At 34.1% G+C, this 27881-nt stretch overlaps 2 protein-coding genes across 8 annotated transcripts in view; both read right to left on the bottom strand.

Annotated features, from left to right (window-relative positions):
* LOC136026112 (tryptophan--tRNA ligase, cytoplasmic-like) overlaps window positions 1–13837 on the bottom strand; it is a 287826-nt gene extending 273989 nt beyond the window's left edge. Inside the window, exons 1-3 of one of the 2 annotated variants that reach the window (XM_065702394.1) lie at window positions 13700–13837; window positions 9331–9485; window positions 6383–6614 (exon numbers count right to left, since the gene is read on the bottom strand). In XM_065702394.1, coding sequence (XP_065558466.1) covers window positions 6383–6614; window positions 9331–9485; window positions 13700–13713 — 401 coding nt within the window. In that variant the 5' untranslated portion in view covers window positions 13714–13837. Of the gene's footprint in view, window positions 1–6382; window positions 6615–9330; window positions 9486–13501; window positions 13555–13699 lie in introns of those variants that run through there. The other variant, XM_065702395.1, reaches the window with a different exon arrangement.
* A 4273-nt stretch (window positions 13838–18110) lies between these two features.
* Window positions 18111–27881, bottom strand: part of LOC136026118 (tryptophan--tRNA ligase, cytoplasmic-like) — a 36160-nt gene continuing 26389 nt past the window's right edge. For 2 of the 6 annotated variants that reach the window (XM_065702404.1, XM_065702403.1), the window contains exon 5: window positions 18111–18347. In XM_065702404.1, coding sequence (XP_065558476.1) covers window positions 18189–18347 — 159 coding nt within the window. In that variant the 3' untranslated portion in view covers window positions 18111–18188. Of the gene's footprint in view, window positions 18348–24834; window positions 25079–27881 lie in introns of those variants that run through there. The other 4 variants (XR_010617207.1, XM_065702406.1, XM_065702402.1 and 1 more) reach the window with 4 other exon arrangements.

Raw genomic sequence — 27881 nt, 5'->3', positions numbered from 1 at the left:
CTATAGGTTTTTATTTGTACTAATTACTTTCAGCAGCGCCAAGAGAACGCTGTAATCTCTACCTCCGTCAAAGCCCTTGATCAAATCTCATTGTTGGAATTTACAATGACGTCCTCTATATAACAAAACAATAAGTTCTATTTTGGATACTAAGCGATTTTTTGGGGAGCCAACTTGGCCAGCTTTCCAATAAAATATGCATTGGCGCCTTTTTATGTACGCTGCTATAGATTATCTAGAATTAATAGAATCTAGCAGCTTTAGACAAATGAAGCAAAGAAGTAAAAATTCAGACCATTAGTACTCAAAATGAACAAAAATGGAAACATGATTCTGTCATATCCATGGCGGGAAGGGGGAGGATGGATATTTATTGAGACTCAGTAGTAAGTTATAAAAGGTACAGCAAAATCAATTTTAATATCAAAAAACCCCTTTCCTGGTTCTTTCTGTCGAGTGAAAAAAGAAGACTTCCAAATACTGTGAGAACAAGCTAGGGCAAAAGAAAATCAATTTTACTTCCTGAGACTAAATTAGCTAAGGGTGACAAAACACAAGAGAACGAAGAAACAACGGAGAACACACAGCAAGGGAAAAGGGGATAAAAATACAAATAGCTGGGCCACGACCTCCGCTCAAAAAACCTAGACCTCAATTTTTTCCATTTGATAATTTAATATGCCACTTAATATGGGTTTAATATTCAGCTGCCTTTTCACCGTTATTCAAGAAAGGAACTTCTTGTGTTAGTTTTTGTTTTGTCAGATTTGTCAAAATTGTCTGGTAGACTTTAAACTTTAGTAACTTTGTATAAAAAAAAAAGAAAAAAAAAAATCTTATTCCTTCACTGATGACGGCTGAACGGCGTTCTCAACAGAAATTTTTAAGATTTTCTCTTTTTTTTCACTGGCTGATTTTTACCTCAGAGAAGTACCTTATTTTAGTATTTACATTAGACAAAAATGAAAAAGAAAACAAAATATGGTATAAGCGTAGAACTGGGGCTATTCAGAAGGAAACATAATAAGAAAACAATTCTTACTTCATAATATGTAGAAAAATTGTAGCGAATACATTTGGAAGATACTCAACCGATTTTTTTATTTTTCTGCTTTTCTCGTTGACTGTTTTTTTTTATTTTTATTTGTTTTCCTACATTTACTCTCTTAACAAATCTTTTGAAAAAGTCATTATAGTCTGTTTAGTTTAAAAGGGCGGGCTGTAAACTCAATTTTTCCCAAAAAGTCTTAAAAACTTTTTGATTTGGCCACATCCTAACTGGCAAGAACTAAGAAATGAAAATGTAAAAAATCAAATCCAGTTTTGGCAACAGGCGATAAACTGCGATGAATTTTAGGCTAAGGGTGTAGATCCCGAAAGTGTAAGTTAAAAACAAATTATCTTGTTTTTTTTTTATTTCAAAACATAAGTTACTTTCGGAATAGCTGACGTAATTGTTCATAAATTGTATTTTAAAATATGCTGAATAAATTCAAGGGTCTTTTTGGTATAAGCCTAGAATTGGCACTGTTGAGAAGGAAATATGTTAAGAAAACAATTCTTACTTCATAATGTGGAGAAGAATTTTAGTTAACACGTTTTGAAGGCGCTTCAATTATATTTTAGCCTCCCCCCTTCCCCAACGTGCAAATATATAGCCCAAGTGATATATTTCACATGTGTTTTTCCGTTTCCTGATTACGTCAACGTTGATTCAATTTAAGGCATGGGAAATATATAAATTGGGCTATATATTTACACATTAGGGGGGAGGGGGGGGGGGGGTCAGCCCGTCTTATGGGCTTATACCGTATTTTCGGATAATAATATAATAGAAATCATAAAAAGCTTAAAGGGAAAAATAGAAATCATTTCGGTTTAAAATTTTCTTCCTCTCCATTTCCCTCCATATTTGGGAAAGAAATAAGGTACTAACAAACCAGATAATGCTCAAATTCATAAAGGAAAAAGCAGTAAATTATCAAGACACTATTTATAGTAAAAAAGAGTACGATAAAATACAAATGAAATAACAAATCTAAAAAGAAACAACTGCAAAAAAGTATAATAGCATGAGGGCCCATTATCATAAAGAAACTGTATATGCATCATGAAAAAAAAAACTTACAAGAATGCCCAGCATTCAAAACATAAAAAACATGAAAAATATTTTTATTCTTACGTCAACAAATAGCCCACTTAAGGTTAACAATAGCGGTTTTCCAGAAGGAGACAAGCTAGAACAAAAAAGACACATTCTCGGATTGTTAATTTTATGCTCGATTTCACGGTTTTGTTTACATTCTTACAATTCACCCTCCCCCTTAATTATCTTATATATCTCTTTGCTATATAAAAACTAGGATATATTTATATTGATCGGATTATCACGTTTCCTTCTATTATTACTCACATTTTAAACTCATTTAAAATAGTTTATTTTATCCAATATTCAACAAACACTCCGGCTAAACTGAATATCTTGAAGTCGATAGAGAGTAACCGATTTCACAACAAACCAATCGATTGAAAGAACAATAAACAACCATATTATTAGGGCTATATATGTTTCCATCAATGTAATGGGGGGGATGCATTACCAGGGCACCGACTATTATAATGGAAAAGAGCATAAAACAAGGAATATAATGGAGCAACTTTTATTTTTTGTTTGTTTTGTATATAGCCTAAGGCTATATAGAGGGGAGGGTGGGTATTAATTACCAAAAACGCGAACAAGCTCATAAATAAAATAAAATTAGCAATCTAAAAACACCTCTCTTTTTGTCCTTGTATGTCTCCTTCTGGAGAGCCACTATTCGTAACCTTTGTCAATAGCCATTAATGATTGTCTGCTATTTTGAAAAATACCAGAGGAAATATAAAATCCGCACTAAAAAAAAAAAAAATCCGTTACATGACTCATCCACATCATCAAAAATATCCCTTACATGATTCCACGGTATCATCGAATAACTACCCTTAAATAAATAGTAAACACCACTTACATGATTGCCAGGTGTGTATATATATATATATATATTAAAAAAAAAAACTAGTTTTTTTAACTGAAAGTAAGGAGCGACATTAAAACTTAAAACGAACAAAAATTACTCCGTATATGAAATGGGTTGTCGCCTCCGCAGTCCCTCGCTCTTTACGCTAAAGTTTTTAATTGTTTTAAAAAGTAGAATTGTGGCAAAGAGTCAAACTTTAGCGTAAAGAGCGAGGGACTGCGGAGGGGACAACCCATTTCATATAAGGAGTAATTTCTGTTCGTTTTAAGTTTTAATGTCGCTCCTTACTTTCAGTTAAAAAAACTAGTTTTTTTTTTTAATTTCTGAACGTTTTTGAATTAATGCATGTTTGATTTTGGCTCTCCGCACATAAATTACTGAAATGAAATTAGTTATTAATTTTTTTTGGGCTAAATGGCTTTCTCTTAGTTTTGATCAGACGATTTTGAGAAATAAGGGGTGGGGAAGGAGGCCTAGCTGCCCTCCAATTTTTCGGTTACTCAAAAAGGCTACTAGAACTTTTAATTTTCAACGAACGTTTTTATTAGTAAAAAATATACGTAACTTAAGAATTAACTTACGTAACAAACTTTTATATTCTTATATTTTTATTATGTGTACGAGGGGGTTTGTACCCTCGTTAATACCTCGCTCTTTATACTAAATCGTAAGTTTTGTCCCAATTCTTTAAGAATGACCCCTGAATCAAAAAGGCCGTAGAATAAATAGTTGAAATTACTAAAAATATTTTAGCATAAAGAGCGAGGTATTTATCTCCTCCTATATACCTCGATCTTTATGCTAAAGCATTTTTAGAACCCCTCATATGCGTAATAATCTCTGTTCGTTTTAAATTTCAATGCTATTCCTTACTTTCATTTGAAAAAACGTTTTCATGTTTATTTTTTCATTGTTTTTTTTTATAGTAATGCTAGAAAATCCTGCGCCCTTTTCATTGAATTTTTCTTCCCCCATGACATATTCCTCAAAGGAAAGATCCTCCCACAAAGCCCTCTCCCATCAACCCCACCCCCCAAACCAAAAAATCCCCATGAAAACGTCTGTACACTTCCCAATAACCATTACTATATGTAAACACTGGTCAAAGTTTGTAACTTGCAGCCCCTTCCCCAGGGATTGTGGGGGAGTTAGTCATTCCCAAAGACATAGTTATTATGGTTTTCGACTATGCGGAACAAAATGGCTATCTTAAAATTTTAATCTGTTGACTTTTGGAAAAAATTAGCGTGGGAGGGGGCCTATTTGCCCTCCAATTTTTTTATCACTTAAAAAGGGCACTAGAACTTTTCATTTACGTAAGAATGAGCCCTCTTGCGACACTCTAAGACCACCTGGTCGATACGATGACCCCTGGGGAAAAGAAAAAAAACAACAAACAAACAAATAAACACGCACCCGTGATTTGTCTTCTGGCAAAAAATATGAAATTCCACATTTTTTTAGATAGGAGCTTGAAATTTTTGCTATAGAGTTCTCTGATATGCCGAATGCGAATATGTGATTTTCGTTAAGATTCTATGACTTTTAGGGGATGTTTCCCCCTTTTTTCCAAAATCGGGCAAATTTTCTCAGGCTCGTAACTTTTGATGACAAAGACTAAATTAATTGAAACTTATATATTTAGAATCAGCGTAAAAATTCGATTCTTTTGATGTATCTCTTAGCATCAAAATTCCGTTTTTTAGATTTCCGTTTACTATTGAGCCGGGTCGCCCCTTACTACAGTTCTTTACCACGAACTGTTTGAAAAGAAACTAATTCGGTATTTCGGGGCTTTTGACATTATTACTCCTTTGCGGAAGTTAGGCTCAAAATTGAAAAAGGATTATATTTTTTTTCTGGGCCCCTTCCACCTCTTAGTTCGTTTATTTTCCCGTTAGTTTTCACCTGTTTTCGCTTTATAGTTGTGTTATCTCTTAGCAGTTCTTTCGTTAGTTGAGTTATGGTTGTGGTATATATGTTTTATCGCTCGTACAGTTGTGTTATATTCATATTATTCTCCATAATAGAGAGGCTCCGAACACCCAGCATTGTATATTAAGCTCTTAATTTGACGTTTTTTCTAACGTGACCAGATTCGTCCTGCGCCCTCCCTTTTCATTGAATTTTTTTCCCCCATGGCGTATTTCTCCAAGGAAAGATCCTCCCACATAGCCCCCTCCCTCAACCCTACCCCCAAAACCAAAAAAATCCCATGAAAACGTCTGTAAACTTCCCAATAACCATTATTATATAATGAAAAGAGAAATCACCAATGCAACAGCACAAACACAACTTGCAGCCCCTCTCCCAGGGAATGTGGGGGAGTAAGTCATCCCCAAATACATAGTTATTATGATTTTTGACTATGCTGAACAAAATAGCTATCTCAAAATTTTGATCCGTTGACTTTGGGGAAAAATGAGCGTGGGAGGGGGCCTAGATGCCCTCCAATTTTTTTGGTCACTTAAAAAGGGCACTAGAACTTTTCATTTCCGTTAGAATGAGCCCTCTTACGACATTCTAGGACCACTTGGTCGATACGATGACCCCTGGAAAAAAAAAAAAAAAAAAAACACGCACCCGTGATTTGTCTTCTGGCAAAAAATGCAAAATTCCACATTTTTGTAGATAGGAGCTTGAAACTTCTACAGTAGGGTTCTCTGATACGCTGAATCTGATGGTGTCATTTTCGTTAAGATCCTACAACTTTTAGGGGGTGTTTCCCCCTATTTTCCTAAATAAGGTAAATTTTCTCAGGCTCGTAACTTTTGATGGCTAAGACTAAACTTGGTGAAACTTATATATTTAAAATCAGCATTAAAATGCGATTCTTTTGATGTAGCTATTGATATCAAACTATTGAGCCGGATCGCTCCTTACTACAGTTTGTTACCACGAACTGTTTGATTCGTGATAAATAAGCATAAATCTTAAACTAAAAAACAGGTTCAGATTTCAAAGCATAATCGTTTGCTTTGTTTTTTTTAGTTGGATTTTTTCTTTAGAAAAATAATATCTATAGATACTGAAGCACCAAGTAAATGAACAAATGATTAAAATAATTAATAATACAAGATTTAAAAAAATCAAATACAAAGTTATGTTTAAAAGATATTTGTTTAGTTAGGTAGTCGCATAATCAGCCCTTTAGTATTAGCTTTAATTATTATGAATATGAAATCAACTTAAAACTATAGAACTAAATACAAAATTAGAGCATAAGTATGTACTATTTATATAAATACATAATTATAAGCTATCAAACAATGTTTTTTATATTACAAAATATCATATTTTCTATGACAAATATATAAATTATAATAGTCATAAACTATGACAATCATCCTAAAACTACGACTTACTTTGTAAACAAAAATGGAATCAAATGCCCTAAGTGCATTGCATCAGAGGAGGGGCAATGACCAGTGTACAAGTAGAATTTCTGCCCCTTCTCAACACAATCTAAGATGACGTGAAGATCTCGATGGCTAAAAAATACACCCCGTCTTAGGAGGGGATGAACTTCCTCAACGTTAGCAACTCGTTTGAATCGTTCAATTAGTGAGTCATCTATAGCAGAACAACCAAATTTATCTGTAAAAAAGGATTTTCGAAATAAATACATCTGCATGAGATTAATATTAAGCTTTCTAAGAAGTTTTAAAAGAAAGAATAATAGAAGTTTTCTTCATGGGAATAATACAAACTCTAATAAAGAACGGTAAAATTCAAACACTAAGCTTGATAAGCCATGTCTTGGCTGTATTTTACAATCTGATCATCTTTTAGTTAGGGGACCTCCAATAAAGACTGAGAGTCCCAAGAAATCTAGAGGAAATGGAAAAATCCATGCCCACAACTCTAGTCATTTTCAACAAAACAGAGTTAATTTATTGACTGGATTAAATGAATAAATTAACATTATTAATTGATTGAAACATTATGCAAATTGATGAAAGTTCATAACATTTAAATTCAACTGTTGTACGGACACGCGTGCTTTGTTTAGTTATAAATCTAATTAGTGAATTTTAAATATAGTAGGAGAATGAGGTTACGCTGATGCAAGAAGTATTGGCGAAGAAAGAGTGAAGAAGCCAACAATCAATGTGAAGTCAGATGTTGTATTCCTTATAAGACTTGTTTGGCCTTGGTGGGGTTAAGTTTGACAGATCAGTCTAATTGTGTCTTTTGACGGAACTCTTAGATGGATTGTAAGAGAGCAAGGCCGTACCCAGGGGTCTAAATTAACAAAAATTCATATAAACAATTTTTTTTGGTTTGATCCCCCCCCCTCAAAGAAAAAGTGTCCAACCCACAAAAGCGTAACAAAATGTACAACACTTAACAATCGGAAAATCAGAACAGGGAAAACATACAAGTTCCTAACCATTAGCATTATAGCTAGAAAGACCAAAAAAAAAAAAAAAAACTGTGGCTCCTCTAAGGGGCAATTTTTGTATCAAGTTACCTGCTTTTTATATTGAAATGAACTGTGCATTCTGGCTATGTCCATTTTTACGTTTACTTTCCGACACTCAGCAACTGTAATTGGCCACACATGAATTATTTTTTTTTAAACCAGAAAGGCCTCTGGTATTAAACCACACAGGGTATGGGAAAGATCCCCCTGAAAGATAAACAATTTAAAGAATAGCTGATGTCGTTTTCTAGTCTTAAAATTAGAGATTCGGAAACATAATTTTGTACCAGTCCTTGCAGATCCAGTGGCACCAGAGGGCATGGTAGAGCCTGTACCCCCTAGATTTTTTGTCTCCTTCCATAGATTTTAAAAGAATAACTTTTGTGTATAATAACAAAAAAAACTACCCCACCCACTGATGAATTTTCATGAATGGACACCACTTGGCAGATGCCCATTAAGTAAATGACTCTCCACCTCTAGTTTTTAGACTTATAGTTGCTCCCAATTCTCTGGAGGTCGTAGTAACCAGTATTATAGGAATTCCCCTGCATATGTGATGCATATGCAAGTGTTTTAAAAATCCTAAGAATTTAGGAAGGCCAACCCATCCCATCCCCCGCCTCCGCAAGTTCTTACTCACTCCGAGTATTGTTGATAATTATATACGATTTTGCAGAATTTGTTTTTGCTTTTGAAAAGCTATCATATATGGCCTGAGACTAAAAACTAGTTGAAATATATAAAATTTTTTCAAGCATGGGGTAACAAAGAGGAACCCCTCTGCTTGGATTATTTATTTTTATTTTTTTTTTAATCTTTCAGGCTTGGTTGTAGAAATGTATTTAAAATCTAGTGATTTACTTAGTAGATCAGCATCATGAAAGAATCTCTTAGCCTATTCAAGTCTAACCAAATCTTACAGGTTTGAACACCCCCCCCCCTTCCCCCAAAAATTTTGGGCCAGCTAGTTGAAAGGGAACACAAGTGCATATAAATAAATTTTTGATGCATCTTATATATTTTTTTTTCTTTTACTCTATCACCCTGAAGAAAAATTGTGGATATGCCCCTTAAGCTCAGAATTTAACAGGTTTTACTTAATTGTATACTTAGATTGATCTTCCATCTTCTTTTATTTTTCTTAATTTACATTAGTTGAACTAAGTTTTATAGCTTATTTTTACTTACAGTCTGTTACCACAAACTGTCTGAAAGAATCTCTTAGTCCATTCAATAGAAAACGATTCTTATTTTAACTAATGTTAAAGCACCAAGGACAGTGAAACCCCCATCCTTTTCTATGAAAAAACTTATACAGCTATGAGTGTCTTGAAACATTGGAAAAAAAAAATAAAAAATTGGGATTAATAAAGAAGATCTCTATATTCAGGTATCTAGTTTTTGGTAGCAGTGGAGCCAAATAAATAAATAAAAAACGTTGCAAAAAAAAATCAACATAAACAAGCTAAAAACATGTGGCACCAAACAGCTTAAGAAGGCGTGGCTTTCCTTTGAAGGTTTACCTGTTTCACAGAATCAACAGATTGTTGATGTTTGAATTATCACAGATGAATAGTGTTGTAAATTTAACCAGTTATTTTTGCTTATTTATTCTCAGAATGTAATGTGGCAATACAGATGGAAATGGGATACTACCCTGAAAACTACATAAGTCTGAAACAGCCAAAATAAAAATATGAACATCAGAGCTTTCAGATAAAATAGTCCTATAATTTGTTCCAAAGCAACAAAAAAAATGTTCTATCTTGATGCCCTTGGTACTTTAAGGTAAAGGTTGATAGTCCTTCCCATTCCATGATAGGGCATTCCTTGTTGGGCAATTGTTACACTTGAAGAAAACATTTAAAATTAATATTAACTTACTTATGAGCTTGTCATAGTCAACTCCTTTCATAGATGAGGTATGAACATTCCATGGATCCACAAAATCCTCTACTGCATTTTGCCCATTTTGATCTGCAGCAACCAGTGGTTTACCTGTAGAAGTGTCAAGTACATCTTTTTCAGATGCCATTGTACTGTAAATTCAAAATATTTTGTTAACAAAACCTGACATTTTCTATTGATTTTTAACTGATATATTTAGTATGTTCAGAAACAATTGGGTATGAAAGTTAAATTTATATATATGTGTATTGCCTATGGACAGGTAGGGGGGGGGGGGGGAAACTGCCAAGGATGTTTCAAAGCTCCCTTGCTGCCCCCTACCAGGTAAACTTAAAATATTACTTTAAAAGACCACTTCCATGTTTTTATCCCCCAGGACAGAATCTTCCCACTAAAAACTGACTCCGCAAACAGTCAGACCTGTGTACACCTTTGTTATGAATATTTTTCATCAAAACTTTCACCTTATATTTGTAATACTTGTGGGCAATAGTGTTAATGTTTCTTTAACAAAAGGAGGAGAGGGTCAAGGGAAATTTCTTTTGATAAAAATGTTTATTATTATTATTCATAATGTTACAAGATTTTATGTTTGACATATATTTCTATTATCTCTGAATAACTGACAAGAAAAAAATCCATTGGGGCTTCTTGTTTAGCAGCAAACTAGATAGTGATGATAGTACACTCACTGGTAACCTGCACTGCTTAGATCACTTCTATTATTTCTCATTTAAAATATATTTAACTATTCCTCTTTTTCTTTTTTTATTCCTCCTCACATCCAATTTTCTCTTTTTCCAGCCTAAAATTTTTTTTGCATCTTCATTGAAATCAAAAATTGGGAATTTAAATAAAAATTCTTCCCATCCACCCTCCCATATATTTTTCCAATTCCATTCCTCACAAAGGATACATAAAGAATAATCATCAGGATAGCCAGAGCCCAGAAAAGGTACAAAACAAGAAAACACAGGGAAATGGCAGAGGTATGCAAAGGCTTAGAACCTTGCCCAAAATGCAATTAGAAAACTGAAATCTGAAAATGAAGAGCAGCTTGCCACATATATTAAGGTAAACCCTGTATCCTTTTAGAGACATGTTTCTGATAAGAATCCTAACCATTTCTGACCACAAACATTACAGATTAACCCACTCATCCTCAGTAGACAAGGCTAGTGTATTGAATACCCAGTTTAGTTCTGCTTTCACCATCTGATCTTGTCTAACTTTCCCTGCAGATTTAATACCTGATCCAATACCAGAATTGTCAGTTACTGAGGAAATGGTCTTAACTAGCCTTGATAAGCTTAGTGTTAACAAACCCAAATGAGGAATGACAAAAATCAGCAATGAGCAAATGAAATGCATCCAAGTCTTCTCAAGGATTGCTGAAATGTTCTCAGTTCTCCCCTGTGTAGACTGTTCCAGCTGTACCAACAAAATGGAGAACTACCATCAGATTGGAAAACATCCTATATCACACCAATCCACAAAAAAAGCCCCATCATGTCAAAAATGACTGTCCCAACCACATTGCAATTATAAAGGTGCTCAAGAGATATATCAGCAAAGCTGTAATTCAGCACTTTGAAACTAACAACATACTCACTTCCCCTCAACGTGGCTTTGGATATATAGGATCATTGATAACTAACCTACTACAGGCATATGAGTATGTCATATCATTGTTGGATAAAAATTTCTCTGTCAACATGGTGCTTCTAAAATGCACAAAAGCATTTGTCTGAGTTTGTCATGAATTCCTCACCACCAGACAAAAGCAGAAGCTGTTGATGAGGTTATTTTCCAGTGGATACAGAGTTTTCTTTCAGAAAGAATGCAACTTGTAAGAGTTAAATACCCTTAAGAGTTCATTGCTGTCATTTCTCCTCATCTACAACTGTTTTAAGCAGCATTCCCTATGGGACCATTTCTTGGACCAAGTCTCTTCAACTTTAATATAAATGATGTACCCAACCTTCTCTCAAACCTCTTCACTCTTTATGATGATGATTCAAAACTTTTTGGTAAAGTAGCTACATCCTCTGACCTGCAATTTATCCAAAAGGATCTTAACATTCTTATTCTTGGGACATGGGCTGATACATGGCTCCTCTCTTTCAATGCTGATAAATGCCAGTTAATCCACTTTGCCAATCACAATCTACATCAGCAGTAACATCTCCAAGGTAACCCCCTTTCTGTAGTAGTTTTTGAAGAAAGAAATTTTGGAGTTGTTGTGGATCATCAACTTAAGTTCAGCACCCATATAAAATCTATATAGTTGTCTTCCTTCCAATCTCTCAGAAAGATCAAAAGATATATCTCAAAAGAACATTTTGTAATTAGAGAGCATTACAAAAATATTTTCAACAAATACTCTTCAATCCAATAAATAAGCCATTTCTTTAGCCAGGAAGTAACAAACTTGTGGAATCAACTCTCTGAAGATACAGTGGCTGCTGATTTGGTGGGTGCATTCAAGCAAATTCCTGACAAAGAATGACTACAGCAGGAGTACAATCAGGAAGCTCTTGACTCATCAACCCAAATATAGCAAGCAACTTTATGAAACAACCTATAGAAGTCATCATAGAGCATTACAAGGAAGGAAAATCTTTACATTTGCTCCAAACAGTAATTTATGGTAATTCTTCCATTTTTGTATTCCTCTTATATTTAGTCAAATGCACTGATAAAAAAAAAAAACTGTACCTATCTATTAGCCAGTACACACTTGAGAATATGGATCTACATGCATGGGGTTGAAACAACAGAGATGATTGGGAGATAAATAGGAAATATACAGTTTGGGATATAATATACATGATTGGGAGATGTATAGGATATACATAGTTTGGGCTATATATTTGCACAGGGTTGCATGCAAAATATAACCTAACCTAACCAAAATACCAACTAAATATTTATTACAATATAGCTTTCCACTGAGCTGAAGCTAATTGTCTGTGCATACAAATAGCAATAAACTGCTTATTGTCTGATTTTATAGATCCATATTCTTGTGTGTGTAGGCTACTAGTTAACAGTTAAGCACCAAAATAATATTTGGTACCTCAACTCCTTGATTTTTTGCAGGCATAAGTCAAAGTTGTAAAGTTTACAAATAGATAGTAATAATGCAACTTTTAGGAAGCAATTGTATTCTAAGATTAACGGCTCAAAATATAATTTCCCCCAGAAAGGGAGATTATTGAATTACAAAAGAGCATAGAGGAGACATCAAGTGATCTATTCACTCCCATTCTAGTGAAATTATTAGAATGACATATTTACTGAATTCTCAAAAATAGCCAGACACCTGTTGAAAATGATACCAGTTTTCTTTATTTGTACATAAAGGAGGCCTGTATTGCAGATAAAGTAGGCCTGTAGTGGAAGAATCCTTAAAATGTGTTAACTAAAATTTTCCGGCATATCACAAAGCAAGAATGGGCAATGTTTATATTAACAGATTATTAAGATGGAACTTTGTGTCTGGCTCAAGCACTAAGTAGGCCTATTGGGATTCCAAGCAAAACTCTGGTTTCAGTCTCTCTCTGCTGAATGCCAAGTTAGTGTCATAAGATTATAATGAGTAGTCAGAATTTGGACTGACACAACACTAATGTCCTTGCCCTCTGGTTGCTGTCTAACAGAATTTCATATGCCAGAACTTACCTCTTCAGTAAAAACTTACCTCTATAGTCAGAATTGTATCTTGAATCCAAATTAAGGTATAGGCTAGGCCTATATAAGCTCCTTCCCATAAGGAAATGTTAAGAAAACAATTCTTACTTTATAATATGCAGAATAATCATATTTAACACAGTTTGCATAGGGAGAGCCCATTTCTGACACAAATGAATGTAAAATTTAGATTCAGAATGCATTTCTGACTTAAAAGGTAAATTTGTTTCTTACCTACCTGAATAGTCTGTTATTATAGGCTAAACATTACCCATAAGAATTGTTTTCTGATTTCTTGATTCTTTCTCAATAGCCATAATTGTGGATATAAATATCCTTTAGGGAGCCACTGTTTTCTAATAATACTATACTAGGCATATTCTAGACTCCAAGCTCTGTCTATAGGGTCCTAGATCTTCTTGGGTAGCCTACAATATTACTAAATCATTATTACAGGGGGTATATATGCAGATTTTTATAAGGAGGATTCATTCATGAAAGAAAACAATTATGAATATATTTTCCGATTATTCCAGAATCATTTGGTAAAAAAGTATGAAAATAATAATCCAAATCAGAACTAGCATACTGGGTTTATCACAGTTTTACCACCTGTCTAGTCCCCCCCCCCCCAAAAAAAAATGTACCTAACCTATTGGTTTTCATCAGCCAGTATCTAGAGAACCTTGCAAGTCTTTTTTTCTATCTGACCGCGCCTACGCTTTGCAGGATAGAATAATTCTTGCTATAAAGTAGGTAGCGTTTGCTAAAAAAGGTAGAGGTAGTCAATGGAAGTCAATGGTAGAGATAAAATGTATATAATGCAGACGTTCAACAATTTTATGATACCGATTAATTTGGAATTTGTGCTCATCTATCTTCAGATTCTTAGGCTTCTAGCATGCATCAGAGCAGAGCCATTCAAAGAGGGGGTAGCTGCCCAGAGCGCCATTTTACCTAAACGCTCTTTTTATTTTTGGACACTCAAGGTAAAACATGCTTATATTTATTGGACCTTTCAACTATGATGAAACAAATGGCGATCTCACTTTTTCGTTTGGACGTTTTGGGAGGGGAAAGGAACACGAGGAAGGTCTAGCTGTCCTCCTTTCTGTTTGGTCACTTAAAGCGGCACTTAAGCTTTTAACTTTTGTTCGAATGAGCCCATTTCCCGATCTTCTAGGATCCTTGTTTTGATACGATCATCCATAAAGGAAACAAAAAAGAACAACAGACAATACACATCCATAACCTTTTTTTTTGGCAAAAAATAAATAATTCTAAATACTTGTAGACGGGAGCTTGAAATTTTTACAGTTGGGTTCTCTGGATGCTTTGTAGGGATGGAGGGGGGCAGATGCCTCAAAGGGTGGATTTTAATGCCAAAAGATGCATATAAACTGTTATCATGAGAGTAAAGAGTAACAGTAAACCCCAAAATAAGCAGAATAAATTTCGTATAGGAAACTTCCGTTCCTCATCCCCGACATCCCCCTCATGGTCATATACAATCGGAAACACATTTAGAGAAAAACTACCAAGTGATAAAAATCGCCATCTGAAAAATATTTTCCAATGGTAAATGTTATTTCGGATTGTAAACAATAAGTAAGTTAACTGTGAAAAGAAATTTATAAAAAAAAAACCTAAAACCCCTTGAAAACGGCAAAAATTGTACCATTGTACCATTGGAATCAGTATTTTTGATAACCTGGAATAGGGAAATTACAGTCACCCTCCTAGAACAACAAGGAAAACGACTATTTTGCATGGGTAGCACTGATCTGTCCCGTTTTTTTTTTTTTTTTTCCCACCAGGGGTAGTGAATGCCCAGAACATCAGAGAGATGTTTAATTGCTCATTTGAACGGAAATTAAATTTAACCAAAAGTTCAAAACACGTTTTGAAAATAAGTGCCTAGTAAAAAAAATTACCATCTGACATTGACTCAGGAACGGCAACTATTATTTCGGTTTGCCTTGAAAGTGAAAGTTTATTGCGAAAAATAAAAATTTATGGTGATTTTAAAAAGACGTCTGAAACCCCTCAAAAATGACGTCAGATCAATATGAAAAGCTTATCATTGGAAGCAGCATGGTCGAAAACCTAATACAAAGAAATCATAGTTCCCCTTCTTGACAAACAATGAAAATCACTTTTTTTGCATCGGTAGCGTTGATCTGTCTCCCGTTTTTTTCGTTCTTTTTTTGTTTCAGCAGTCCTAGTTGGCTACCAGAACGTCATAGAGATTCTTAATGGTTCATTCGAAAGCTTTTTCTCACGTATATGTACTTTTTGTAAATCCCGCCATCTGCAAGTGCCATATGGCACTAAAATGGCTTTTTTGTGTCATTTCTCAAGGGGTGGCATTAGCAGGTTACCGCAATATCGTAGACAGATTTTTTCTAGGTCATATAAAGGATATTGCTCATATCTACGTCCTACAAACAAATTCCACCATCAAAAAATTCCAAATGGCTCTAAGAACGGGACTTTTGGTGCCATGTTTCAACTGGAAAAGCTGTGGCTAGTGGGTTACCAGAACTTTGAAGTGATTTTTAATGATTCCTTTGAAAGCTATTGCTCTTATATATGTGATGTTTATCAATTCTATCATTCGGAAGTGTGATAGAGCACTAAAAAGCACTTTTGGTGCCATTTCTTAAGTAGAAAAGTTTGGAAGCATAAAACGATATCGCTGTAATAATTATTGTCCAAAATCCTTAAATGGAGGCTTTCAAAAACACCTCCTGTATGTTCTTCCTCTAAGCTCTTTAATCAGCTACGTAATTAAGGTAGGCTGGAAACACCAATTATTTCTCTCTTTTTTTTTTCCAATAACGATTTTTTCTCATATATGATTATTGTTAAAAAATGATAATTTCATTGATTTTGTAAATGTGATGCACTCATTTTTAAAGAATGTCCCGTGAAGGTATTATGTACAGCATGTTGATTTAAAAGAGAATAGAGGTCATGTAGTTCACGGTTTTTAACAGCAAAATTCTGTAAAAATCCTGAGGGGGTGGAAGGGGGATGTAAATTTGGAGCCATTGTTTTCCAAATGAAGTTAAAATGACAAAGAAAACTGAAAAACGAGCCATATAGCAATAAAAAAGCTAAAGTTCTACTAAAGAAAACTGAGCTCTTTCAGAGGATGCTTGAATTGTGCAGGTCTTTCTTAGTTTTGACAACATTTTGGATAAACTAAATTTCAGCTTGGGGATGGGAAAATTGGCGTCTGGGGGAATACACAACGAGAAGACATTTCCATCACGGCTAAGACAGCAGTGCAATTTTAACTGGAACTGCATATATGTCTTCAGTGCCTAAACATTAATTGTTTTGTAAAGTGTGGATAATAAACTTTTTGTTGTAAACTGAAAGCTCTTCGTAACTGTCAGGGTTGTCTGCAGTATTCTCTAGAGGTGTCTTATCTCCCCTAGATCGCTGACGATTAGAAATTACAAAAAAAAAAATATTTTTCAACTGAAAGTAAGGAGCGGTATAAAAATTTAAAACAAACATAAATTATTTTGTGTAAAGAAAAAGACTACGGCAGTATTCTTTCTACATTAAATTTTAATCAAAAACAAGCAAAAATTAATTAAAAAACTAGATTTTTCTGAGGGAAGTAAAGTGCGAAGTTTAAACTTAAAGCGAACGACACAAAATCCAAGCATAAAAACAGGAATATTGACTTGGGAGTCAAAAGTGAGTAGGTAGCCTGAAAACAATAAACTAATCTATAAAGCTTATAGTCATACACCAGTTATGACATCAGTAACTATCAGTACGCAATTATAACTATCTTAATAACATGAACATAAAATTAAATATGTTTGTAATAACCACTGTCGTTGAACAACATATAGAAATACTGGCTTGATTTATCAGGTAACATTTTGGTCTCACCAGCTATAATACCAATAGTGAGTAATATACAATTTAAGTTTTTAAGAAATACGCTTTAAAATGATTTATCTTTACACTTTTAAGTGTCCTTAAATTATATACTTTTTCTGTACCTTAACTCTTATAATATTTTGTGTTTTCAGTAAAACAGTAGTTTTCTATAATCCTAGAAACACAGGGAAACATAACTAGTTGGTTTATTTGTGCTGCTTTTATTGATATATATCAGATAGGCTGTGAAGCAATAATTTTTGTTCGTTTTAAGTTTCAAATTCGCTCTTTACTTCCCTCGGAAAAACTTTGTATTTTAAATTAATTAAAGTAAAAAGTGATTGGAGACCAACCATCCCCTGCCATAGAAAGTTGTAGTAATATTAATAAGTAATATAGTAATATTTTTAGGTACCTATTTTTGTACATTTTTCTATGGCAGCTCAATTTTGCATATGGGGGAATTACCCAGTGGGATTTCTTGGGGAGATGGGGTTTTCGCGGGGGAATTTTCCAAGGATGAATTTTCAAGGAAAACTTTCCGGGGAAGGGAGATTTTCCGTGGCGGTGGAAATTCTGCGAAGGGGGGACTTGTCGGGGAAACATCGGCTCGGGGGAACATCGGCCTCCCTTAGAAACAGTGTAACAATGTGATCAGAGACCAACGACCCATGGGGGGAGGGGTACTTTCTAGGAGGGTGTTCACCGAGGGATGATTTTCCGTGGGGGTGAATTTTCCGGTTGGGTAAACGCCAGCTACCGGATCGAACAATGATGGAGCCAGGGGTAGGGAAATGTTTTCATTTATATGTATTTGGTAGTACAAAGAAGGAAAAGCAAGTAGGACTAATTAAAAATTTACGAATTACGACCAATTGGCAATGCAGATGGCCAATGCCCATACAAATTACAAGTATTGCCAGCAGGTGTGAGTAAGTTTGATCTGAACACATATATAACTTGTCCTACAAATTACTTGCTCTAAAAATAAAAGCCCTACAACTGAAAAACAGAAAAGCTGGATGAGCGGAACAAAATTCAAAATAAATATAGATAAAGCAGCTTTTCAAATTTAAAATTGAACGCAAGTCCCCTTAACTATATCTGATTTGTTTTTTGGAGATAAGGGGAATACTCTAGAGCTAAAAAAAAACATATCCCTTTGAATTTGGTGTATTGGTAGGATAAAAAAGAACACAAAATTTGACATAAATAAAATAACAAATTCTTCTAAGTCAAAAATCAAATACAAGTTGTCTGGGAGTCATAAACCCCCTAACGATGTCCTCTGTAATAGATTTTTTGCTGGTTTGATGGCCTAAAACGACACGAGTTAATTTCTCGATTAAAATCTTCTTGATTTCTCCGCTTAACATTGCTCCACTAGAATAATCCTGCAAAAAAACAACAAAAAAACTTTACACATACGTACACACACACATAATATATATATATATATATATATATATATATATATATATATATATATATATATATATATATATATATATATATATATATGTGTATAAATATATATATATATATTGATATGAAACCCTCCAACTAACTTTAAAAAACTTGCCAACTTGCCAACAAGAAAAAAGTTACTAGAGTCGAAACTAAAAAAAAAAAAACAATGATAAACAATAAACAATAAACTCAACTTGGTGGCAACCGTATTTGTAAATAAAGTAAAATAATATTAATGATATATAAATGATAATATATATATATATATATATATATATATATATATATATATATATATATATATATATATATAAATATATATATTGCTTTGCATAATAAGCATAAAACTTTAAATTTTTCAAAAAGGAGCAATTCCTCGCGGATCAAAAAGTGCTACCATCTACTTCTAAAAGTCATTTCTGTTTGGTATTATGGTTGAGTTTGTAATTTCCTTTTTTATGTTTGGAACTTGAGAAAAAAGAATGGTATCACATATGCCTCTTAAACTTTAATAGTTTTCTCTTTAATAGAGAAATTAATTAATAGAATTAAATTAATAAGGATTTCTCAGAGATTCTAAGAGGTAAGAATTCCTTAAGTAAGAAATACGAAACCTCAGCTTCTTTCTTAGCAGTAATATTAAAAAGCTGGCCCGCAGCAAAAAAAATCAACTTTTGAACTAGAACAGGTGAACTTCTTTGAAAAATGATCAATAGTCCTTTACGAGTTGATGAATCTATACTGCATGAAAAATTTTTGGACACAATTCCGTTAATAAGACACATGAATAGTTTGAAGGACTGACGATTTTTTGTTGCCGTACTCACCAGAGAAAAACTGGATAATGACGCTGTTCGATATGTCCTGATTTGCAGCTAAAACTACTTGGAGAAAATAAGTGGGCCTGTACCCCTCTGTCACCTTCCCCGTCCTTCCAACGTTTTGACAGGAAGGTAAAGAAGTTTCACCATATTGAATTAGAACCACGCCAGGATTTTCACTTTGAAGGATTGAGAAGCCAAGCGGAGTCAGTAATCATTAGACAAAGTGCTAATTGTTTAGGATAAAGTGAGACATGCTGTATTCTTTTTTATTATATCGTACAAACATTTTTAGTTTGTAGCATTAAGAAGCACAATATGGACCTATGGTCCTCGAATTTCCCCTTCCCTAACTTTTTTTTGCAGAAAGGCAGGGATGTTCCCCACTTTCTTGAACAGGCTTTATACAAGAATTATACCCCGCCCTGCCCTCTGTCTGCAGGTATGTGTTAGGGTATAAAGGCCGTAAATTAGGTTGGTGTAAATAATTTGTAGTATTAAGTAGTATTACAGTTAGTTTTTAGTATTAAGAAGCACAATATGGACCTATGGTCCTCGAATTTCCCCTTCCCTAACCTTTTTTTACAGAAAGGCAGGGATGTTTCCACTTTCTTGAACAGGCTTCCTGCAAGAATTATACCCCGCCCTGCCCTCTGTCTGCAGGTAAGTGTTAAAGGCCGTAAATTAGGTTAGTGTAAATAATTAAATGTTTTTATTAAAAAGTAGCCTACCCTCAAAATATTTCTAAGCAGGAAAAATATTCCCATTAACTGAAATAATTTCTTTCATCAGCTAATAATAACCATGACAAAATTGTGTTATAAAGTTGCAAAATATGTGTTATATTGTGTAAATCCTTTACTCAAGGTTCCTAGAAGGTGCATCACTTAAGTGTTAATCAATATTCTAAACGTGAGGAAAAGAAAGATTATTTTTCGATATTTCTGCGTTAAAACGCAACAAATTCTGTTGGGTTATTTTTAAAAGTACTTTTGAAAGCCACTCCCATAAATCCTGGGATTTATGGAAATATATATAACATAGTCAGTAACTCACAAGCAGCATAAAGAGCAGCATAAGGAAGCGAAATGGCTTCCGTGCATTACTTGTAGGCTTTGTTGTGTTTTTTTTTTTTTCATCACTCCAATTCGCATGGAAGGATTTGTGGAAGAAAGCTTAAAATGGGCGAATTCGGTTGGATATTGAAAATTTCCCTCTTCTTTCTAAACGAAAAAAAAAATGAATGCAAGCATTACACCACCCCCGGTCATTTTTTTTACCTCACCCCACTCGAACCCCAAAAACTTCCAAAAAAACTTGAGATATCCCATTGGGCTCAATATAGTAGAAAGATTTAGTAATTACACTTCCAACAAAGACATGAATCCCCATAAACACTAAACCTTCCGAAAGTCAGGTCATTAAGGCTTTACTGAAAACCAAGTGTATTTCTAACATTTTCATCAATTTCTCAACTTAAAGAACACATATTTTGATTAATTTGTTTAACTTTAATTAGAAATAAGTAGATTGTTAATGTTTGAACTGTTACGTGTAGTTGAACTTACCGAATAATTTCTGGTTATTGGTTTCTACAGTATCGGATAACTATATTAGTAAAACTTGGTGGTACACTAGGCGCTCCATAATTAAGAAAAAAAAAACAGAAAAAAAGTAGAAAATGGTAGGTTTCAGTTATGAATAGAACTCAAATAGGTTCAGGGGAAAAATATTTTCAAATTGGCATCCTTGTTTCTATAAACTTGTATGATGGAGATGGAACCTTAAAAAGCACTCAAAACAACTGCGCCTGCCACTGGTACTAGAGATCAGTCGCAGTAGAAACTAATCTGAATCCTGGTAATACTGAAAAAAACTTCAGCGTAATGTTGTTTAAAACTTGTGAATACCATTGTTAAGGTCAGTCTCTACACGATGTACGGACAATTTTTGTGTCCTTGATTAGAATGTTATCAAAATTAATGAATTAGTCGATGTTCTAAGAGTATATAATGTAAAGATAGATTTAAAAACAAAGATTAAGAAGAATAAATCTCAAAGCTTAAAAATGAATGAGAACTAAGACTAAAAGACTATTGATACCCTATTTTCGGGTGAATTTCAAACTACAAAAATTCGCCTATGTTAGTAGTCTTATCAAGGTGAAGAACCATTTTCTGAAAAAACTTCGGCTCGATATTTCAGAGAATGTAGTAGAGCAAGGTATCTTAAGGAAACACAAAGGGTACTTGAGAATACGGTATCAAAACGGAATGTAAAACTCTCCTTGATTATATTGACAGTTTGAGTGTCCTAGATCAAAATATTAGGAAAACAAATAAATTTGTGGAAGTTTTGAGAGCTTACAATACAAGAAAAGGTATGCAAATTAATGGTAAGAAGAAGAAGAATAAGTCGCTTTGACTTAAGATAAAGGGCGAAGAAGTGATGTCGGATAACGAGAAAATAAAACCAAAAAAAGAACAGCATGTTTTGGACTTTCTGCTTTAGATTTATTATTTTTGAAAACTTTAGTGCTTTCTTATTTCAATTCAATTTTATTTTTAGTACAGTAGTTTTTATGTTAGTCATTTGATTTGATAAATTTGTTCTATCCAATTCTGATATATTTTTTGCATGTAATCTAATCAGAAATTTTGACTTTTTTCGTATGTCCCAGTTATTTGTTAATTACTTATTAATTCATTATTTAATTAATTATTCCTGATTAATTTTTGAACTTCTATGCTTCGAACTTTACACAAATTTCAGTTTATAGTAACGTTTATGAAAAAGATGAAGTTGAAAATTCATCTTAAATGAACTCCTATTCTCTCCCCAACCACAAATGAACTTATTTCTTTTCAATATGTGAAAAAAGTCGTCCGGCCAAGTAGACTACATAAATCTATAAAGATTACCCTCCAATTTTGTTGAAGGTAAAAGAAAAGGACAAAATAAATGATATAATTTATTTTTCCCTGGTACACAATATAGTAAAAATAGTGTTGTATAGAAAAAAGAGTGGTCAAGTATGGCTTTGGAAATGCGACGATCCAGAAATTGGAGGAAGATGCGCTAGAGATTTTTCAGAGAATTTGTCTTAGGTTAGTCTTTGGATACCCGTTTCAACAACCGCATATAAAATAATAAGCTACCATCAAGAGCCCCAGCAGAAAATTTTCCAGGGGAGAGGGGCAGACGCTAAAATAGCAGTGATGGTTGGGTGACAGTTTGGGTGGTTTAGGGCACCAAACTACGACTTTAACCTAAAGAGGACGAATTTGGAGAAGCTAATTGAATTAGCGTGAAAAGCAAAGTGTTGAGGAGGGGGCAACCCAACATCATATATGCAATAAATTTTGTCCATTTTAAGTTTTAAAGTTGCTCCTTATTATAAGTTAAAAAAACTTGTTTTTTTCATTTCATGAAGCTTAGAGACTAACATTTTTCTAAAGAAAACGGAAAAAGTATGTCAATTAAAGTAAAAGTATATAAAAATGAAAAAAAGCAAGCAATTACAAAAAATACACAGAAAAATAGCCTACTTACAAAAACTAAGATATAAACTCCCGGCATTCAGTTCTGTTGACAAATGCCGAGGCGTTGGACGAATTTTTTTAACAATTTCGACAGTTTTGAACCGGGTCATCAAACACCAAAATTTTCAATGCCTTTAAACTCAGTATTTATAAAAAGTAACACATTATCATAGTAGTTTGTTCAAAGTAAAATAATAAAACAAAGATTTAAAAAATCAGATAAAAATTTTAAAGTCAATATTTTCAATTTAATTTTGACAAAACCAATATATTTGACACTTTTATACTTCATAACTGTAAAAAATTTAATCTTTTTCAAAGTAAAAACTAGATAAATACAATCACTCATGTAAAAAGAAAAAAAATGATAATAAAACACAAAAAACAAGTCTGTTCAGGGGGTACAGAAATTCCCAGCATTCCTTTCAGGGAAAACATTTCTGATTATAGTGGCCGCCTATGTCAGCTCATGGGTACTATTGAAATGCAAGCAAAAGTTGACGGCATATTATCGAAATTCCCTCTGTCGTTTTCCTTGTATTTTCTATAATTACACGAACTTTCTTGTGTAGTAATAACTGCACTAATTACTAATAAACAAATGCATATTTAAGATCACCATAAAAAGCTGATTCTTTGATTGAATATTATCAATAGCTGGACTCTTATACTTTCGTTATTGACAAGGATCGTTATTTACTTACCATTCATTAATATGAAGAATTGAATTTGTTTTTGTTGCTCCAACCAAAGTCACATAGAAAAATGTTTGTCGAAAACTCGAAAGGGGTCACTCAGTCAGAAATTATAACTTTTATTTTCCTTATTAATGGTCAAATCTATTGGCGGGCAGCCAACAATGGGCAACACACATTTTTCTCATGATTTTTCCCTATTCTGCTCTCTTTTCTTTGGTTTCCTTACGATTACTTTATAGTCCCGAATTTCCAAGGGGGGGGGGCAGCATGGCTCCCTTGCCGGCGCCCATAGCTACCACGATCAATGAAATGGGTTCGATCCCATTATCTATAACAAAAGAAAAGTTAAGACCGTTCAATCATATTTTAAGACGAAGGAATATAGGTTACCAACAAACTATATTTTGTTGATAGTTCGGTCATGTTTTAACACAAAGAAAGATATGTTGCCAAAAGATTGCAGTTTGTTGATATTTCAGGTTGCCAAACGACTGTATTTCATTAATAGTTCGGGTCATATTTCAAAGGAAGGAATGCTGCCAAGAATGCATTTTGTTGGTAGTTCGGTCATGTATTAAGACAAATGAAGAAAGGTTACCAAAAAAAAACTGCATTGATAAAGCAAAGCTAAAATGCGAACTAGGGAGCACAAGAACTGGATTGATAGGTTTCCTAAGAAAGGATATAAAGCAAGTACTAACTTAAATTGAGGAACCACAGGGTGAAACATTGGACAGAAGGAAAGGGGAGGAGTGGTCGCAACTATTTTTGCCTCATCCAAGGGGTACAGGTTTTACTCTCCTATCCAAATTTTTTTTTACCCGACCCGTAAAAACGCGATAAAAATACATAAAAATTTATATTTGATACATTTTCTAATATTTTTTTTTTTTTTTTTTTGTAGCACCACCATCCCAAACCAAAATTCATGAAACGACCTTGGGAGTCATTTTTTGAAATTCATGAAACGACCTTGGGAGTCATTTTTTGAGCAGGAATCATTTTTTGAACATCGCGGTAACTTACCAATAAATATTTTGACTAGTTTTGAAGAATTAATTTAATTTGATTAAAAATTCTGCAGAAAATCTACAGACAGTCTAGAAATCCTGAATAGGCTTTAATTAAATACTGAAAATTTATGTGTAATATATATATATATATATATATATATATATATATTTATATATATATATATATATATATACTTGATCGGCAAATTTTTCTTATTTGTTCTTAGAAACACCAGCATAATTAAAGCAATATGTCAGAACTATCAACCTTTCGGTGACATCAATTGCAGATTTTAATATCATCTTTAAGGAAGATGAACCTTAAATAAAAAATAAGTACCTTTTCCTTAATTTGTTTTCCAGTATCTTTCAGAAAAATTGACGAGTTGGGATCAAAGCTTTGAATGAACCAGAGAAAGCTTTAGAAATTCCATCTCGGGAGCCACGTCACGTGGCATCCGGAAATACAGATCTTGTTCGATTCCGCAAGGAATTAAACAAGGCACGTCCGTTATGCCTTTGAATATCTGAGGGAATGCCGACGAAAAAGACGGCACCGCTTGGTTATAAGGAAACAGCAACTGGAAAAGAAATTATAAGAGGTTATTTAAATGTGTAATGTTTTCCGATGTTCTTTCCTGAAAGTACCGAGGACAGTGGAAACCGTCTCAATTTTTAACTTGTCAAGAGGAAACTTTCACAGTCACAAATACCTAAAAAATATCAGAAAAATCAGGAATTCAATTTTAACAAAAAAGGGCTCCTTGTACACTTACCGAGTTTATGGTAGCAGCTATCGGCAATTAAGACTTAAGGCCCCGTAGTCTAAAAAGGTGTAGCATCCCTGCGAACATAAGTTTGTCTTTGAAAATCAACAGATTTTCAAAGACATGTCTTTGAAAGACATGAAAAATGTCTTTCAAAGACAAAAAAAATGTCTTTGAAAATCAACAGATTACGAATGAAAAGCATAATCAAATTTAACTAGTTAATTATGCTTACTTATCTTGATGGTTCAACGCGGCTACACTGACAAAATAGGGTTCTACCCGAAAAATTTCGTAACTTTGACGCAACATAAAAAAAAATCAGAAAATTGCAACTTCTTAGCATGGATAGACTTAAGATGGATCCAAGAGGTTGAAATTATTTTAATTTTGCTGTCCTTGCTACTTTAGATAGGTACAGCTCCTTCGTCTCTTAATTAATTTCATTTTCAACTAAATAATTTTTTATACCAAAAAAATTACCAAAATATATCTTTCTACCAAAAGATGTAGGGCATACTTTAGTTCTTTCACACAATCTTCTTCCTCGTAACTCTTTTTGTTTTGTTTTTTAATCCAGTAGTTTTTATTGATTTACAAATAAATAAATACATAATTTATTACTCACGCCTCTCAATACAAAATTTCCACGTAACTGACACCTTATTAAAAGAAAAATGTTATGGCAGGGCGAAGAGCGGATCGACTTTGGCACGATTGCCATTTAAAGTCGTCCTACGTTGAAAGTCTCGAGATATGGTACGTTTATGTTTAGGCTATTGGAGAAGGCTTCCAGTGATTTCATCTTTTCGGCTGGGAATGGCAGTCCGTTCCAGATCCTGATGACCCGGGTTATGAACTAACGATGGTAAGAATTAGATCTTGCAATCTTCATCTTCATAGGCTCCGATTGCAGACTGTGCGATCTTGTGTTACTTTGGGAAGTTATTTGAACAAGCTTGTCTTTTACGTTCCCAAAATTCTCGAGAACTCTCTTGAAGAGGGTTTTAAGTCTAAGATCGTTCTTCTTGTCTCAAGTTTATGGAGAGTGAGCCTTCTTTAGAGCTTCGTCATACGGAAGGTTTCTAAATCCTTCAAGTCCTTTTACAAAGCGTTTCTGGACTCGTTCTATTCTATCAATAACCTTTTTGAGATAAGGCGACCAGATGACAGTGGCGTTTTCAAGCTGTGGCCTGACATAACTCGTGTATGCTGAAATCTTTGAGTGAATGTCAAGGCGTCATAGGGAGTGAGTGAGTAGCCAGAGAGTATTTGATGCTTTACGCACAACCAGGGCGATATGCTTTTCTGGTTTGAGGTCCAAGCTCAGAATCACACCTAGGTCCTTTTCGCAGGTAGATTTTGTCAGGTCGATACCTTTCATTTTGTATGAACACTTCGGATTTTGGCGGCCAAGATGGACGACAGAGCATTTTGCTATATTTGATGAAAGTTGCCATTCTTCGAGCTTCTCTGTCAGGGCGTCCAAGTCGTTTTGTATTTGTGATGATGCACTAGCTTCCCCCAGGAACTTCGTATCGTCTGCAAACAGGCCGAAGTCGGTTTGGGAAATGACGTTAATGCAAATGTCTATGTACATGACGAACAAGACAGAACCAAAAACACTACCGTGTAGGACGCCACTGGTTGCATCTATCCATGAGGATAGTGTGTCTGCAACCTTGACTGCTATTTTTCTATCATATGCTGAGAGCCAATTGTTTAGCTGTTCTTTGATTCCATAGACTTCTAGGCAGTTGATGAGTTTTCGCAAGGATATTCAGTCGAAGGCCTTAAGTTGATCGATTAGGATGCCCCCACTGCGTTCCCTACAGGAGATCGTTAAAAAATAACCATTCAAAAAGCTTACACTTTTACGCCAAATTAAGACAAGAAAAGAATTTCCACTCAGGAAAAGAGTGGATGTTGCCATGCTTGTGATGTTTTTGTGTCAAGTCTTCTAACTACAGCTCTCGCTGTGCTTTACTTTCGTTCATCATTGCCACATATATTTTGTCCATGCCTTAAGCTTTAGCTGTTCAGATTCACTCATCATCGCGAATAATTTCGCATGACGCCATAGATAGCAATAAAACTTCTTTTCCAGCTATTCCCAATAATTATATTTTCGCCTTAATTATGTTGTAAAAAAATATGAAGGCTCTAAACGACTTTTCAACCTGTTGTAGCCCAGTGGATTGAGCCTTTTCTTGGCAACACGGAGCACCCGGGTTCGATCCCCGCTGCAGCAGGGGTTGGGCAAAAAGCTTACTACTGGTCCCTGTAAAAAACACTCGGCAACTGAAACGTCGACACGACACCCTATGCGCCAGCAATGGCTCAAAAGGATCTTTATCTTTTTTAAACAAATTTTCTTATACTCATGACCTATCTAGATCACATTTTCAAGCCAGAAAATCTCAGTGTGCCAATTTAAAAAAAACAAAAAATGTGGAGTCGTTCTTGAGAAAAATGCATAGGTAAATACAAGCACAATTATCGCTCACTTAAAGAGAGTATATAGAAAGATATTATTACAAATAATAGTGAAGCACTAGAGGTGGAAATACAAATATTGTCAACGGATTTGAGATTTAGGAACGAAAATTTGAGACTT

Source organism: Artemia franciscana, chromosome 4 (assembly GCF_032884065.1).
Source record: "Artemia franciscana chromosome 4, ASM3288406v1, whole genome shotgun sequence".
Classification (NCBI taxonomy): domain Eukaryota; kingdom Metazoa; phylum Arthropoda; class Branchiopoda; order Anostraca; family Artemiidae; genus Artemia; species Artemia franciscana.
This window is presented reverse-complemented; position numbering and strand designations above follow the sequence as displayed.